Source organism: Silurus meridionalis, chromosome 15, assembly GCF_014805685.1.
Source record: "Silurus meridionalis isolate SWU-2019-XX chromosome 15, ASM1480568v1, whole genome shotgun sequence".
Lineage (NCBI taxonomy): Eukaryota > Metazoa > Chordata > Actinopteri > Siluriformes > Siluridae > Silurus > Silurus meridionalis.
The window spans coordinates 7,310,001-7,325,503 of record NC_060898.1 but is presented as its reverse complement, the minus strand read 5'-3'; the positions used below and the strand labels follow the sequence as shown (position 1 = coordinate 7,325,503).

Genomic DNA, 15,503 nt, shown 5'->3' with positions numbered 1-15,503 from the left:
GGCAGCAGGTTTGGGTCTCCTGATTCAAGTGACGGGAAAATGTCAATGCTACCACGTCCGGATGTTCGGAGAACAACAGCATATGGCTGAAAAAGTTGTGTGTCCCAATACTTGTGTCCATTTGGTGTATACTCTTGTACAAGCCATAATAGGTGATGCAGGATCAAGTTTATTAGTTTGCGATGAGCTAAGTTAAGTCACCTACAAGCAGGAGTGTGCATATTGTTAGGGATGTTTAATGGATGTTTAGGATCTTGAGCTTGTTTAAAAAAGGGGTTTTGCCTAAAATTGAGATGTTTCATGTAAGAATTCCTGCACTTTTTGCATGTTGCACCCATCATAGAGCTGAGAAATCTATTGATTTGATGTAAATAAACAGCATTTACAGGGTACTGCGTATTCTGAACTACCCAAATCACAATTAAAGCTGCAGGGGCCTGAACAATAACAAATACATGGCAGGAAGTTACTCTATAAGTTACAACCCCTTTCTAAATGATCCCAACCTGCAAAATATGATTGTGGTATAATTTATTCTGATATAGAAATGATATCACAGAGGAATGGTGTATTGCTTCGCTGCCAAGTGCACTGACAGTTACTAGTATAACCACATTGTAAGGAAGATGGGGTGACGATAATATTGACCTAAATCATATTTATGTAGTCTCACCTCATCAATCCAGGTAGGAACTACATGTAAACTAAATGTGAAAGACAGGTATGCATTTCTTCCCAAGCTGAATCCTTCAAACTGGTTTATTATATTACTTTCCCACTTTATTGAGTCTGGTATAGGAGAAGCAAAAGGCTCAGTAAAGAGAAAATATATAGAAAAAGCGCTGTCATGGTTTAGTTTTCTACCTGCATGATCTCATATCAAGAGCTGAATGATATGGAAGACTTTTGAGATGTTGGTGAGGTGCGTCTTCTCAGGGTTCGACTTATCAGTTCTCCAATCAGCTTTAAAATAGCTGCTACTCGCCTATTTAGAAAAGAAAAGAAAACGTAACAAAAAACACTACTAGTAGCACATTAAGTAGTCCGTTTTCGTATTTTATTCCTGTGTTTATACAATAAATATACAAAACTTAAACTACTCAACATGCGACTGCAGAGGGAGACAAGAGTGCATTTGTACAGTACGATGAAATTATTTAGGACAACAGGCAACCACTCGTCAATTATTATTAATTATTATTTTTTACAAAATATACAAATATCCCTTAGGTTTGCTCGGACGACGTTCGCGTCACCACCTCCTCAGTGCTTCAACTAATAATGTCATTTGAGTTCAAAATCACAACTTAAAAGCCACAATCCGACGCAACACATGCACGCACAGGCTCACGCTATAACGCTTTCGATGGATTTTCCCGATTTAATTAGTATCTACGAGGAACAAAATTTCAGGTGCCGTTTGTTGGAACAAATTCTAAAAATAAAAAATAAAAAAAAGGAAGAACGACTTGCAGCTCATCGTGAGATGATCGAACTGGAAACCCTACAATAGCAAAAGGAAGGGATTAAAAAACAAAACAGGATTTTAAAAATAAAGCTATGAGCAAAACGTCTCATAGTAACATAGTCAAGTGACAGTGAGAACATCCAAGTGTCAGTTCTGAAGTCAATACTGTAAAGAGGTGACTGTAGCTACCACCCACGCACACGCACACTAGCGAGAGTTGTTTCTCTGACAGCTGTTTCTTAGTGCTCATGGCTACGAGGATGCATTAATTAATACGCAATTTTGAAATGATAAGACTTGAAAAAGTGAGATCACTTGCTGTGGAGTTCAGACCGACTCAAATACACTCCACACACACACCAACATCTAACACGAGTGCTAGCATGCTATAATCGTTGCTCTATTTTTCTGCGTCTCTGAAGCGTGCCGTTAGAAAAACAGAAGTGAAGGATTTCACTGCAGGTAGTGTTTACTTCTTTCAAGGCTTTTACTTCTCACTGCACCCTAAAACCTCAGATACAGGACGTGAGCCGAGGCTTAGTCAGCTTCCCGAGCACGTCTAACCCAACTCGTGTGTTTGTAGGTCATCGAACAAGCCTCAGAACCGACGTGACGGAGCTTCAACTTATTATTATTCTTTTTTTTTTTTAGAAAAGCAGGAACAGCATGTAAGGCAGAATTGGAGATTTAAAAAAGCAACAGAAGAGCCACCTGAATCTCCCATTGGGTGCATTGAGTGAGGGACATTCCTACTGGCCGATGCGCGGCAGGAAGGAAATGCTTGTTGGTATGAGATATTTGCGGATCGTGTAGACGATTTGGATGGCAACAACCCTCTGTTCACTCATGTTTGGAGCAAGTGGACAGGATCCTTGCTAACATCACTTCCTGTATAGTTTTTTTTCAAGATTAAAAACTTCAGTCAGCACATGCTCAATCTGAATGGACAACTGGAAAGTGAATGGAGTATGACAAGCGCACACACTCATACGCACCCACACCCACACCCACACACACACACACACACACACACACACACACACGCACACAATCTCAGCATTAGTCAGTTGAGTGCATCTTCTAAATGAAGGGAAGAGAGTCATAGTTAGCCAATGGAGTGCACCGAGGCAATGAAGGGGCGGAGTCTGGGATCCTCCACATCTGAAACAGGCTTACAGATGACTCACAAGTCAAAGGAGTACAATAAGAAAGAATGATAAAAGAGGAGGGGGAGGGGGAGGAGCTTGAAATCTGGCCTGCTCTCTTTCGGCCTATTAGAATTGCTCTTTGAATGCTCCACGAGCAGCGGTCGAGGCGGCGTTAGCGGCCGCTGTTTGAACCGTTTTGTTGGACATGACGCCGGTTGCGAATTCCTGTTGGGCCTTTTCAAAGCTTGCACCAGTGGTCCGATACAGCCCATGGACCTACACACACACACACACACACACACACACATTATAGAATGCGACTGATGTAATGTCAATACATTGACTAGTTCTTTTTTTGGAGTAAGAATTCTAAAAAATACAGCAACAAACATGCCACGTTCTCTTGATCCATACGCCTTATTTTCATTTCAGATTTCCATTTTTTACCTTTTTAAACATGATGAGAGAGATGACAGCAGAGGCGGTAAACAGAGCAGCAATCAGGATCATAATGATGCCGACAGGAATGCTTTTGTTAAGGCCAGTCAGTGCTGAGATCCAACCACTAGACACACACACACACACACACACACACACACACACACACACACACACACACACACACAAATATTTGATTCTATTGTCATGAGAGAATAAAACGCAAAAGCAATTCTAAAGCTCTAAAATGAAACCAGCGTGTGAGAATACCTGACTCCCCAGCCCGTGATGCCGATGGCCTGCATCACGTGAACACCGAACTGACAGATATAGATGAAGAAAAACACAAAGAAACGGAAAGAGCTGTCACTCCTGCAGAGAGAGACAGATGGAGACCGAATATCATTAAATGTGTCCGTGTTTTTATGAGTAAACACACATTATACTGATTTTGCGCACTGCAAAAAACCTCCTCATCCTGATTGATCTTATTTTAAGAGTTAAATATTATGCAGGCGCAGATCGTGTTAGTTTATGATGATTGTTACGATTATTCACCTTTATTTTCTTACTTAGTTATTAGTAAAGCTTAAAGTTAGTTATTTTAGGAGAAACCTTGGGCTCCCGACAAATAGTGATTTTTTTTTCCTATTTCTCTCAATACAGGCAAAAGTTGGCAGATGCGGAAGAGGTATTCCCGCCGGACCCTCGCAACACCTCATAAGTGAGGGAGATTCATTGGCCCTGCGGCAGGAAGACCCCGAAGACCTACGTGCCGATGGTGACCGTGGCAGAGACAGTCCGCCTGTCGGGACCTGAGGCATCGGAGCTTTCAGTTTTAGTTCCCTAATAAAGACACTTTAACCCCGATTTCAATTTCCCGTGTCTGTGTTCAGCCCGACGCGGCGGCGAGTGACCACAATATAAACACCAACACATTTTTTTATAACCTAATAAATTATAAGACGGTATGTTTTAAATGTTTTGGAACTTTACTTATTTATACAAAGTACTTATAGCTTTTTACTAAGTTGTTCTGTAGTCTGATTTCAGTTTCTTAGGTTGAATATCTTTTAGTGGCCAGTAAAAACCAAAAATAAAAACATTTAATAATGTTTTATGTTGCAAAAAGTAATTCAAAGTCTTCATTTGAATAAATAATTGTTGACAATACACATGCATGCGTGATCTTGGTTTTAATTGCAATCTTGTCTCTAGTTTAAATGCTTTGTCTTGTTTTAAAACAGAATATATAATAATGGCAAATCTTAAATTTAAGGCATTCTCTTGTTTAGTAGCTCTGGTTTTAAGATCTTTTCACACATATTAAGGAAAGCAATAATAATAAATACAAGAATAACTTTCATCTAGCTTGTTAATGTTTATTAGACTACATTGAATGCTTGAAATAGGTGTTTTATTGCTTATTTTTTTAAAACATTTAGTTTTTTCTAAAGCCTAGATATGTTTTTTATTTTTTTGAAATCTCAAGTGTAATTATCTTATTGCACTGGCAGAACATTTGACTTGTTTCTAGTCTGTATCTTCCTAAATCACGCATGTATTTCTTACATTTAGACGCTTATTATTTGCAGTGTGCAAATTTACGTGTACGCTGATGTTTCCTGTAATATACACAAGGCGTAGCAATATTTTGTTCAAATATCTAATGTCAAAATCGAATCTTTAAATCTAAAAGAACGCACTGATTACGAGTGAGTACTAAACGTCTACGGAACTTTAGGCTGAGCTTGTGTACGTTACCTGAACGCCCCATACAGTGGTCTGTACCAGCAGACGAATGAGCAGGGAGTGAAGAGCATGAACCACAGCATGGCCAGGCCAAAGTCAACACCACGCGTCGCATCTACACAAAACCACGCCAAGCAGCCGAAGATGTTCAGGAACAGTGTTGCTGTGTGAACTGGGGAGAAAAAAACAAAACAAAATATACTTCAGAACATTGAAACTTGGAAATCATTACCCATATTTAGCACTGGGAGGTAATGCGGAGAACTGGTGCATGTGACTTGTGGTGCGGGTTTTACCCAAGCACACACTTTGGTGAGAATAATAAAGAAATGATGACTATATGTTGCCAATCTGTATAATTCCATAAACCCATAAACGGCTGTTAAAAAAGAAAAAGAGAAATCCTTTTCACATTTGCTCGAAAGCATAATGATTTATATCAGTAGTCTCCTAGAAGAGAGTGGGTTCCCTTTTTCTTTTCCCTTCGAAAAATATCACCTCAGACAACCCCAGGCTTGTCCACTAAGTATCTAACGCTATACATCCGAAATTAGGTTCATTACCGCCTTTCGGAAGTAATTACACCGTGTTAAACCGATAGCGTTTTGGAAATTAGATAAATATTAATAAAATGACAACTATTTAATTGAGCAAAGACACAAGCCCCAAAAATAAAGCCTCATTTCTCTATATCCATGTCAGATACAATATTAATCCTTCTGCCATTATCAGCCTAATGGAAAATGAGAAGGAGAGGAGAAAAGGCTCATTCAATTATTCAGTGCTGTAGAAATAAGCCCAGAATCCCACATTAAATGAATGACTCCCTGTTGAACACTGACAGGCTGGAAAAGTTTTAAAATGAAGCATTGACTATTCATTTTATTCCTCCCATTCATATACTCCTTTGCTAACTAAACTGCTTATATAGAGGAGTTAAATAGTGCTGTAAAATGTATTATAAGACTATACTTGATTATTCTATTCCAAATTGATCCCCCACCCCCCCATTCGAAATTTTGGCGCATGGCTGTAGGGACTTGTGCTTATTCAGCAGCATTCAGTGAGATCTAGTGGCTCTGTGCAGATCACTTAAGGTCTTCATTCTATCCCATGTAAACCATATCTTCATGGAGCTCGCTTTGTTCGCAGGGGCATCGTCATGGAACAGGTTTTTACCCATTAGCTTCAGGAGAGGGGAACTTGTACTATTACTGCCACAGCATTCAAATACATCCCATACATTTGTGTGCTTTGTTGTAACAGTTTGGAGAAGAACCCTAAGCATGTGATTATCAGATGCTCACAAACATTCAGTGGTACAGTGTGAAACATCTAACTTTTTAACCCCATTCACGACTAAAGAAACTAAAGTGCAGTTCCTCTCAGGTTGCAGAAATCGCTTTAGCAACTTCTATGTACACAAGAGTGTCTTATCACAAATGTCACACCCATCCTGAGACACTTCAAACAAAACTTAGATGACACACATTTGTGTAACAGGCACACAGTGTGGTACAATGCTGTTTGGATCTCTTGCGTTGCTCAGAGGTGGACAAAATCACCAGCCCAGGGGCCTCACGCAAGTGTGTCTGGGTAAAACTAGTTATCCGTTTTGCATTCACTACTTCCTGGCCACTAATCAGGTTCAGTAGCCTCCTTTTATTTTCTGGAAACATTATTTATCCAACAGAAGAGAAGACTTTTACTCCAACTAACTTTATGAAACACTGTTCAGCTGAGGTTTTTTTTTTTTTAAAACACAATTTCTTAATAGTAAAAAACACACACAAAAAGATTTCATTAGACAATTTCATCACAATCTCACTCCAAAAAAAAAAAACAAAGAAAAAGAATGAGCCATTTGCACCTACAAAGGCTTGTTTTCACCAAACAGTCCCATTTTTAGGTTTGATAATGAAGAAGGCATGTTACAGCAGATCTAATTTAGAACTCAACATAAGGAGTGGGATCATCCGTGCACCAGAAATAACAGTCACAGAAATGGAAACGTTGAGAATGTTAACGTTTGCATGCATGGTGCATCAGCTGTGTAGTACAATTTGCAGACGAGATTTTAAATTCACGACCACTTTCATAGGAACAGCTGGATTTATGTGGTTATTTATGTAGCAAATCAGCCAATCGTGTAGCAGCAGTCCAATGCATTAAATCCCTAGACGTACATGGGTGATTAGAGGATATATTTGACTGAGGCATGGCCAATTTCCAGATGTCTTTTAGAGTTTACAGTATATAGAATAGTGTTAAACACATACAGTAAACAGCCTGGTTTGTTCAAGCTGCACACATTAAAAATGAACCTTAAAGACTACTACTGCAGAAGACAAACTGCATTTCACTCATGTCTCAGTCAAGCTGTCTCAGGAATCTACACAGAATGCAGAAGTATACAAGTGGGCACAGGTTCACTGATCTAGAACAACAGAAAAGTTATACTTTATAAAACTTATATGTGCTTTTTGAACCCCATTTTAGTCCCCGTTTTCTGTCCTTTATGTTCCAAACTTTTTAATTCATGGTCTAAAAAGAAACTCTACATTTTGGAGTGTGGTTGTGGAGATTTGTGCTCATTCAGCCACAAGGTACCAGGAACTGCTGTAGGTGAGGTGAGGAAGCCTGAGGTACAGCCAGTGTTCAAATTTATCCCAAAAGTGTTCAAGAGGGTTGATGTCACAGGTCTTCAGCAGGCCAATCAAAATCTCAAACCACATTACCATATGTTAATGGACAGGGACATTGTAATGCTGGAACAGGTTTGGAGCTCAAGTGAAGGGAAAACTGAATGCTACTTATTCTGAAGGCATCCTAAAAAATTATGTGCCTCTATCTTTATGAAGAACTACATATGGCTGAAAGTGTCTCCATACATTTGTGCAAATATCTTTCAGCTTTCGACAATTACACCAGGCATCCTCTAACGCTAGCTGTTATATTGCCCAATAAAACAGCATGCTGAACTAGAAAAAATAACATGTACATGAAAACACTGACAATTCACTCACTCTGCATCTATCTATTCATGTTAAGCACACGGGGATGTGGTGGTTGAGCGGTTAAGGCTCTGGCTTACTGATCATAATGTCGGGGGTTTAAACCGCAGCACTGCCAAACAGTCACTGATGAGGCCATGAGAAATGACCGATCCTGTGCACTGACCTCAGCTTCCTGACAATCTGGGATGTGCAAAAACAATATTTTTTTGGATTTTGAAAATAAAAAATTAAACTAAAAACCCCAAATAAAACTCCCACACCTCCACAAATAAATACTGGGTAGCTGTTGACAGGGCTATATGTTTAGAGTTCTGGTAGCATATGACAAGTTGAAACTTGCCAAGCAAATGGATAAGAGAAGAGTGCTTCTGGAAATTATTCAGAGCCCTTAACTTTTTCCACATTTTGTTATGTTACAGCCTTAAATTAAAATTTTACACTTATTTTTCTCAAAATTCTACAAGAAATACCCCATAATGACAACATAAAAGAAGTGTATATGAAATCTTTGCAAATGTATTAGAATATAATGAACTTAATCCATTTTCCAAAATGTGGAAAAAGTGAAGAGCTGCGAATACTTTCCGGCTACACTCTACACTGGCCGGTTTATTAAGAACACCTACTCATTCATGCCATACTCCAATCAGAACAACGCATAAAACCATGCAGATAGAGATTAAGTGCTTCAGTTGAACTTTCCAGGAAAACATTGGAATGAGGAAAAAGTATTATGTATGTACCTCAGAGCATTTCAGAAATCTCAGTCTGAGAATACCTGCATAAATAATCTGGTTCCTCCAATACCTGAACAGCTTTGTACTTTTTATCAAGACGTTTACAATGCTAGAGAAAGCTTTTTCTGTTCAGAAAAGCCTGTAGATTTTTTGTGTTTATTTTAAGAACTATACATCTAGTAGAAAATGAAGGGTTTTCCCAGGCCAGCACACAAATCTGGCATTAAAAAAAAAAAAAAAAAAAAAAACAGCAGTACTGATTGGCTGACAGAGAATAAAAGTGCTTTGGATAAGTGACTTGTGATTGGATTGGAGGCACTCACACATCCACAGGTAGTACATTATCTTGACTGTCTTCTGAAACTCCACTGGGATATCCACTGATATGTCATGATAGAAGCAAGGACCCACAGGGAACTTCTCAGGCAGTGGTGGCCAGTTGTTTTTCCTGCCTGTGAGGAATAGAAGACAGAGAAAGCAGGAGGTTTAACCTTTGGCTAACGATTAGAACAATAATTGTGGAGCAACTGTCACGGTGGCACTCAATTTGGAAAATGTAAAAACGTAAATGTACCAATTATTTATTGCGATCATCTTTATTTGTTACAAATGTATCGTTTTCCAAGGCTTTATTAATGATAAAAAGGAAGCACAATAAAGGGAAAACAGTCTTCAGTTTGTAGGGTAGGATACAGGTGTACAGTAGACATGCTACATTTAGTAAGAAGTCAGTATAGTTCACACCTCCAGATGCATTGAGTGACTGCATCTCTCTTTCTCTGCGGTCGAGCTCTGCAGCTTTTCTCTCCAACTCCTCCTGCCTCCTCAGCAATTCGGCCTGGGCCCGTACCTGATCCTGCAGCATGCACACACGATAGAATGCTCCAAGTTATAAAATGCAGGTTGAACAATTTGATTAACCAGGGGAAACTAACCAACCAACCAACCATCTATTTATTTATTTATTTATTTATTTATTTATTTTCTGATGGACAAGTAATAATAGCATCATTGTTCTCTATTCACAGAACAATGATCTAGGGCAAGGTTGTGTGACGTGACACAGCATAACACTATTATCACCACACTAACAAATCTTCTACAAAGTGTTTCATTCCGCTAAAACAATAGCAATTTTCCAAAAATATATTATATTATATTAATGGACATGGTCTTTTTTATCACTTATGTTATAGCAGCTACAAACTGTCACTTCCTCATGAGCCTTACATGAATTTACTTATGGATTTACTGAATAATAACACTTCTGTCATATCTGATGCTATAGAAAATGAACACCTTCTGACCAATCAGGCTCGAGAATTTGATGGCGTGTGTGGTGCGTTGTTTTTTTTTTTTCTTTAAACCTTATTTTTGTTCAGTGTTGCTAGTAGGTCTTTACACTGCAACAAAATAGACTTTGTCTGATGGCCAATGGTAAGAACAGGAAGTTCTGTCTGTCTTTTGCAAATGTTTCTGGTACTAAAATGTCCTCTAGGCGAAGTGAGGTCACTTTAGAGATCAAAACGGCCCCTTTATGTTAAGACGCAAATCCCCCTCATGTGACCATGTGTTACTTCCCTACGGCTAAATTCTAGCTGGCACCATTTGTCCTCTCACACGCACATGCACACAGACTTCTTGCTCATTTTCCACCTTAAAAAAAAAATCTAACCAGTATTTGATTATATATGCAGGTATGCATGACTCTACATCTATTACATAACCTTTATATTTGTGTCATATGTTGACTCTTACCTATTTTTGTACCTTATCATTAAGAACAAATGTTTTATTAGAGATTTGAATAAATCAAAACAATCCCCTTGGTCATCCTTCTTTATAGGCCATGCTGAATTCTCTTCTGGCCATGCTGAATTAAACATTCCACCATATGTCACTAATGGCTGAGGGCAATACCATGTGCTGTTTGTTCTTCAGGTGCACTTTTATCTTCTACCACATACTAGAGGTGTTCTACTGGATTCTGGGAAGGCTGGTGAAGAACACTGAAGTCACTACCATGTTCATGAAGCCAGATTGAGGTAACTGTTGCTTTGTAAAATGGTGGGTTGTCATGTCCGAGGTAGCCATGAGAAGATGGGTCAACTGGACCAATAAATGGATTTATACTGGTCTCAATAAAGGTAAAATAAAAGTTTTTTTGATGACTGAATAAAATTCACTCCCAACCAATTTTTTTACACACAAAAAAAAAGCTAAAGGTACTGTACATAACCCTATAAGCAACAAACAACTTAATTGACTTGATTTTGTGATCATGGCCAGAAATGTAAAGATATTTCATAAAGATCTAGGACAAATCATGACAGCAAACAACAAAGATGTAAACACAATGCAAGGATTAACACTCCCCATAAATACTGTATGCTATGTATTATGTGCATTGATATTTGGTGTTCTGTTAAAACTTTATTTTCTTTCGAACTTAGGGTCACATGATTTACGGGATAACAAAAATTTCAACAATTTCTGACATTTTTGTGTGCTGCTACCAGTACTAATGCTTCAGGTAACCATTTTGTGCCTTAAATTTTATATTTAGGTCCTATTCTAGATTATAGAGTAAACATTAATCAGTTTTTTCGAATTGGAAAAAAAAAACCCTCACACAGCCTTCTGAAAGGTCTGTTTCACATCCAGTCTTTTTGTTTTCTGGCATATTAAAAGCTTTTGAATGTAAGGTCAGAGATTTCGATTTCACATCTCAGCACATTGTACAATCTCACTGGGAAACCTATCTGACATTGAGTTTTTGGCTTTAAAATACACCCTTATCATGGTTTGGCCAAAATATGTAGAAATTTAAACTTGGGGTATTGCAGCCATGACGACTGAAAAATAAACATGAGACTTTTTTCACCACACACAGATTAGATAGTTTCTCAGTCTACCAGGACAAAAATCTCCATTTCACTGTAACTGGTGCAATGCTTGACTTAAGCGAGCCAATGATATGTCATTTACTGCGTTTTCAATATTATTTAGAAATGACCTGATAACGACCGCATCCTTTCATATCGTAACAAAGCCGGTACTGGCGAACAAGCTTCCCTACAAAATTAAACGTGGTGTTACAAGTAATGCTGTGATCCCATGATGCCATCTGAGATCAGGTGCATGAAGCAGCTAGATGTCAGAACACAGTGTGCTTTGGGAGTTTGGTTTCCTTTGCTATAGAATTAATGATTTATTGCAGTCACTGTAGCTGCACTTACAACTCACCCCATTACTGGTGGAATGAGAATAGATTTGTGTGTGTGTGTGTGTGTGTGTGTGTGTGTGTGTGTGTGTGTGTGCGTGTGTGTGTACCTGTGTTTGCTGTGGCTGTGAATAAGCTGGGGGTTCCTCGGTGGGCTTCATGATGGCTGGCTGTGTGTTTGCAGTGGGTGGGACTTTAGGGCCTGAGCCAGGCGGAGCCTAATATAACAGTCAAAATTAAATATTAATACTGTACAATGGGATATTTCTTCAAATCCATATCATGCTATTGAATAACTGTTTCGAGGTGAGAAATTCTGTATACTATAGAATGTTAAATGTAGCTCACAGGATGACTGACTTTATTGTATGTTGCATTAATACAATTTTATCTTCATGATGTGATATTAATAGACTTACGGGTTTTGTATCTGTAAATGGATTGTACTCCTCCAGGCCGGGTGGCACATTCCGCGTCACTTGTGTCACTGAGGGATCCTAAAAAAACCCAAAAATAAAACAAACAAAAAACAGACACAACTATAAAGACGGACAAAAACAGCCTCAGAAAAACGTCTGTGTAGCTCTGATTACAACAGAAATATAATTTCTTCATTCATTCATTCATTCATTCATTCACAGTAACCATGTAGTCCGAGCTACAGAAATACCCAGTTTAATACATTTATTATTTTCTTTTGCATTCGGGACACATTGTATAATGTATAATATAATAACTGTATAATGACCACATTCAGTACTGTAGTTGTTCAAGGTCATCACAAACCACAGCTGGTGTTTTGATGACGATGGCACTGGAGAGCATGCAAAAGGCTGCACCAAATTCCTCTATAAATGTTGAACTCTGATGCAATCTGCTATCTGTGAACACCAACGTATGTCATTTACATTATTTTGAAATTATGCCCCGTGGATGAAGGCAAGACCGTCCTGTAAGACCCTAACCCTAATCATGGAAATGATTCATAGACAAGTATAGGCGATTAGTCAGAAAGAGTTTGTTAAACATTAGTGACTTCTCCTTCTTTCCCCGTTCAAGAGAAAAAAATATCTTAAAATTTAGTGCCACCACGAATATTCCTAATCTGCTCAAGGTCTTCGAGATGAGTCGAAAGAGATTTATTTCTGTCACCATTAGGGCTGAAACAGTTCCTTCGAATACAAAAAAAGCATGGAGGCCATTTATTTTCTCAATGCTTCGTTTAGTCCATTTAACTACACACGGAGCACTGCGTTTCCCCACGGACCATTATTACCGACGCACCACTCGCTAAACACTAGACCGATCTGGGGTCTCGTTTCCAAACATTCCACGCAAAGGTTGTGCGAGAAATCTGTGATGCCAATTCCCCTTTATTTGTAATTTCTTTCATAAATCACATCCTGTTAGTGGAAAGTGGCGAACGCAGGTTTTCAGCCTCGTTTTGTGCGTACGCCATTTTTATAAATGAGACCGCTGGACAGGGAAACACAGAAGACGCTGAAAAAATGGAGGAACGGAGAGAGAAAATGGCGAGGGGCGAGGAGGGCGATTCAGGCCAAAGAACACCGAAGAAAGTTTCCAAAGTTCGGGATCATTTCAAACTGAAACGCAAGGAAAACACCATAGTGTGTGTTTACGGGGTTTTTTTTACATAATTTAAAATAGATTTTTATATATTTTTTTATTTATATATTTGTATTTTGATTAAATTTGCAATTAAATGAACTAAATGGGTTTAGTTTTCACAAATTGCAATTTCAGCAAAAAATGTAAATTTTTCTAAAAAGGAAAACTTAATTTTTTTTTTTTATTCATTTTAAGAGACCATGTTTTCTCTTTTATATTTAGTATTGCTCTTTAATGAAGAAAAATAACTTTCTATCTCGATTAATTGATGGACTAATTGGTAGATTACTCGACTACTAAAATAATCGATAGCTGCAGCCCTGGTCTCAGTTCTGCATTCTCTCCTGAAGTCCTGCAAGCTTTACACCTGATCATCCGCTCCTTCCCACACAACTGAGGCTTTTTTTAGTCCTGATGAGCAGCATGACATTTCTGCTCCCTGTGAGCCAATATAGTGCCAAATGGGGTCTCTATCTCCCAGATTTTCTCTATGCCTTAAGGTGGAGAATACACATGTTCTTCATATCTCAGAAAACACGCACATTATCCTAAAGGCTAGTTTGTGCTGTAAGAATAAAATGAACTTCAGTAATATATGTAGAATTTACAGCATTTTGACTAAATTCACTATATTCTGTTAAGCGTGTTTGAGTCCCAAAGGTTATTAAAGGTTTACAAGCCACTGGCGACAATACACGTCTAGCACAGGTTTGTGATAAAGAAACTTGGCACACAAACGCTAATTTAGAAAAAAATTAAAGAGCTGCAAATGCTGCTGGCAATCTGAGGAACCTCTGACATTATAGGTGAGTGTGAACTGTGATGAAGCCATGAGAAAAGAAGCCTCTTTAGTGGCCAAAAACTTACTTCAAAAACAAATATCACAAGTAAAGAACATAACAGCAAGCTATATGTATTACTGCTCGATCGATCGATAGATAGATAGTGGTGCAGCGGATCACAAAACTCACGGTTCAATCACATTACGGTTTTTGAGTCACCGATCGGATCATGTTTTAGAATCAGCAAAAAAGGCAAGAGACAAATATAATTTGTTTTCCATTTATTACAAGAAAAGTTACAGCAAGCAAATGCTTTCATACGTACGATTTGAATCACGCGAGAGGCTTCTCAAGCTCTTTTGCTCCTCCACTAGCCGTTGTTATTGACCGATTAACATGTCAGTTCACAGGAACATTCTGCGTTCAGCGTTAAAAAATTCTATTTTTGTGATTAGCCCGCAAATTAAAGAAATTATATATATACATATTTTCATATATAGGTTCATATATATACAGATTGATAGACATACAAACAGATATGAACCATTAACTCATATAGGTTTAAAATTATAACATTGGATACAATCAAAACACATAAAAACTAAAATAGAAATTTAATAAGCAATGATTGTGTGTATATATATATATATATATATATATATATATATATATATATATATATATATATATATATATATATATACACACATATATACACACACACACACACACACACACACCGTATTTTCCAGACTAGTAGCCGCTACTTTTTTCCCCCACACTTTGAACCCCGCGGCTTAAACAAAAAAGCAGCTTATTTATAGATTTTTCCTGCGTTTTTCCCGGTTTCACAAGCTTCAAGACAAAAAACTGAGCCCCATAACATTAGACCAATGAAATTGCCGAACGGGTTCAGGTAAACCAATGAAACTCTTTATATTAAATCAGATGCGCTCCCACTGAATCGGGCCGCACCACATCATAAATATGGATGATGTTCCTCTGACGTTTGACCTGCTGCTCACTCGGACTGTCTACAGGAAATGCGAATCATTCGTCACGCTGAAAACAACCGGGCATGAAAAAACGCACTTCACCTGTGTTCTGAGCTGCACGGCATCGGGAGAAAAGCTTTACCGATGGTGATTTTTAAACGCACGACGATGCCAAAAGATAAACTCCCAAGAGAAACAGTTGTTAAAGGAAGAAGGAAGACCGTGAACAATGACTTTCTTGGTAGGCTACAGTTTAGATACAAGCCATGTAACAGACACTGTCTTTCGTTAAAGCCTGTGTAAAGTTTATTAGT

The 15,503-nt window shown here is 38.2% G+C and overlaps 1 protein-coding gene across 1 annotated transcript in view; it reads right to left on the bottom strand.

Annotated features, from left to right (window-relative positions):
• Nucleotides 1-2,428: 2,428 nt before the first annotated feature.
• The window catches only part of scamp1 (secretory carrier membrane protein 1), a 22,930-nt gene continuing 9,855 nt past the window's right edge, over nt 2,429-15,503 (bottom strand). The window contains exons 2-9 of the mRNA XM_046867690.1: nt 12,203-12,280; nt 11,894-12,001; nt 9,305-9,416; nt 8,884-9,012; nt 4,819-4,978; nt 3,325-3,426; nt 3,064-3,181; nt 2,429-2,892 (exon numbers count right to left, since the gene is read on the bottom strand). Of these exons, the coding sequence (XP_046723646.1) occupies nt 2,743-2,892; nt 3,064-3,181; nt 3,325-3,426; nt 4,819-4,978; nt 8,884-9,012; nt 9,305-9,416; nt 11,894-12,001; nt 12,203-12,280 (957 nt within the window). The 3' untranslated portion in view covers nt 2,429-2,742. The remainder of the gene's footprint in view (nt 2,893-3,063; nt 3,182-3,324; nt 3,427-4,818; nt 4,979-8,883; nt 9,013-9,304; nt 9,417-11,893; nt 12,002-12,202; nt 12,281-15,503) is intronic.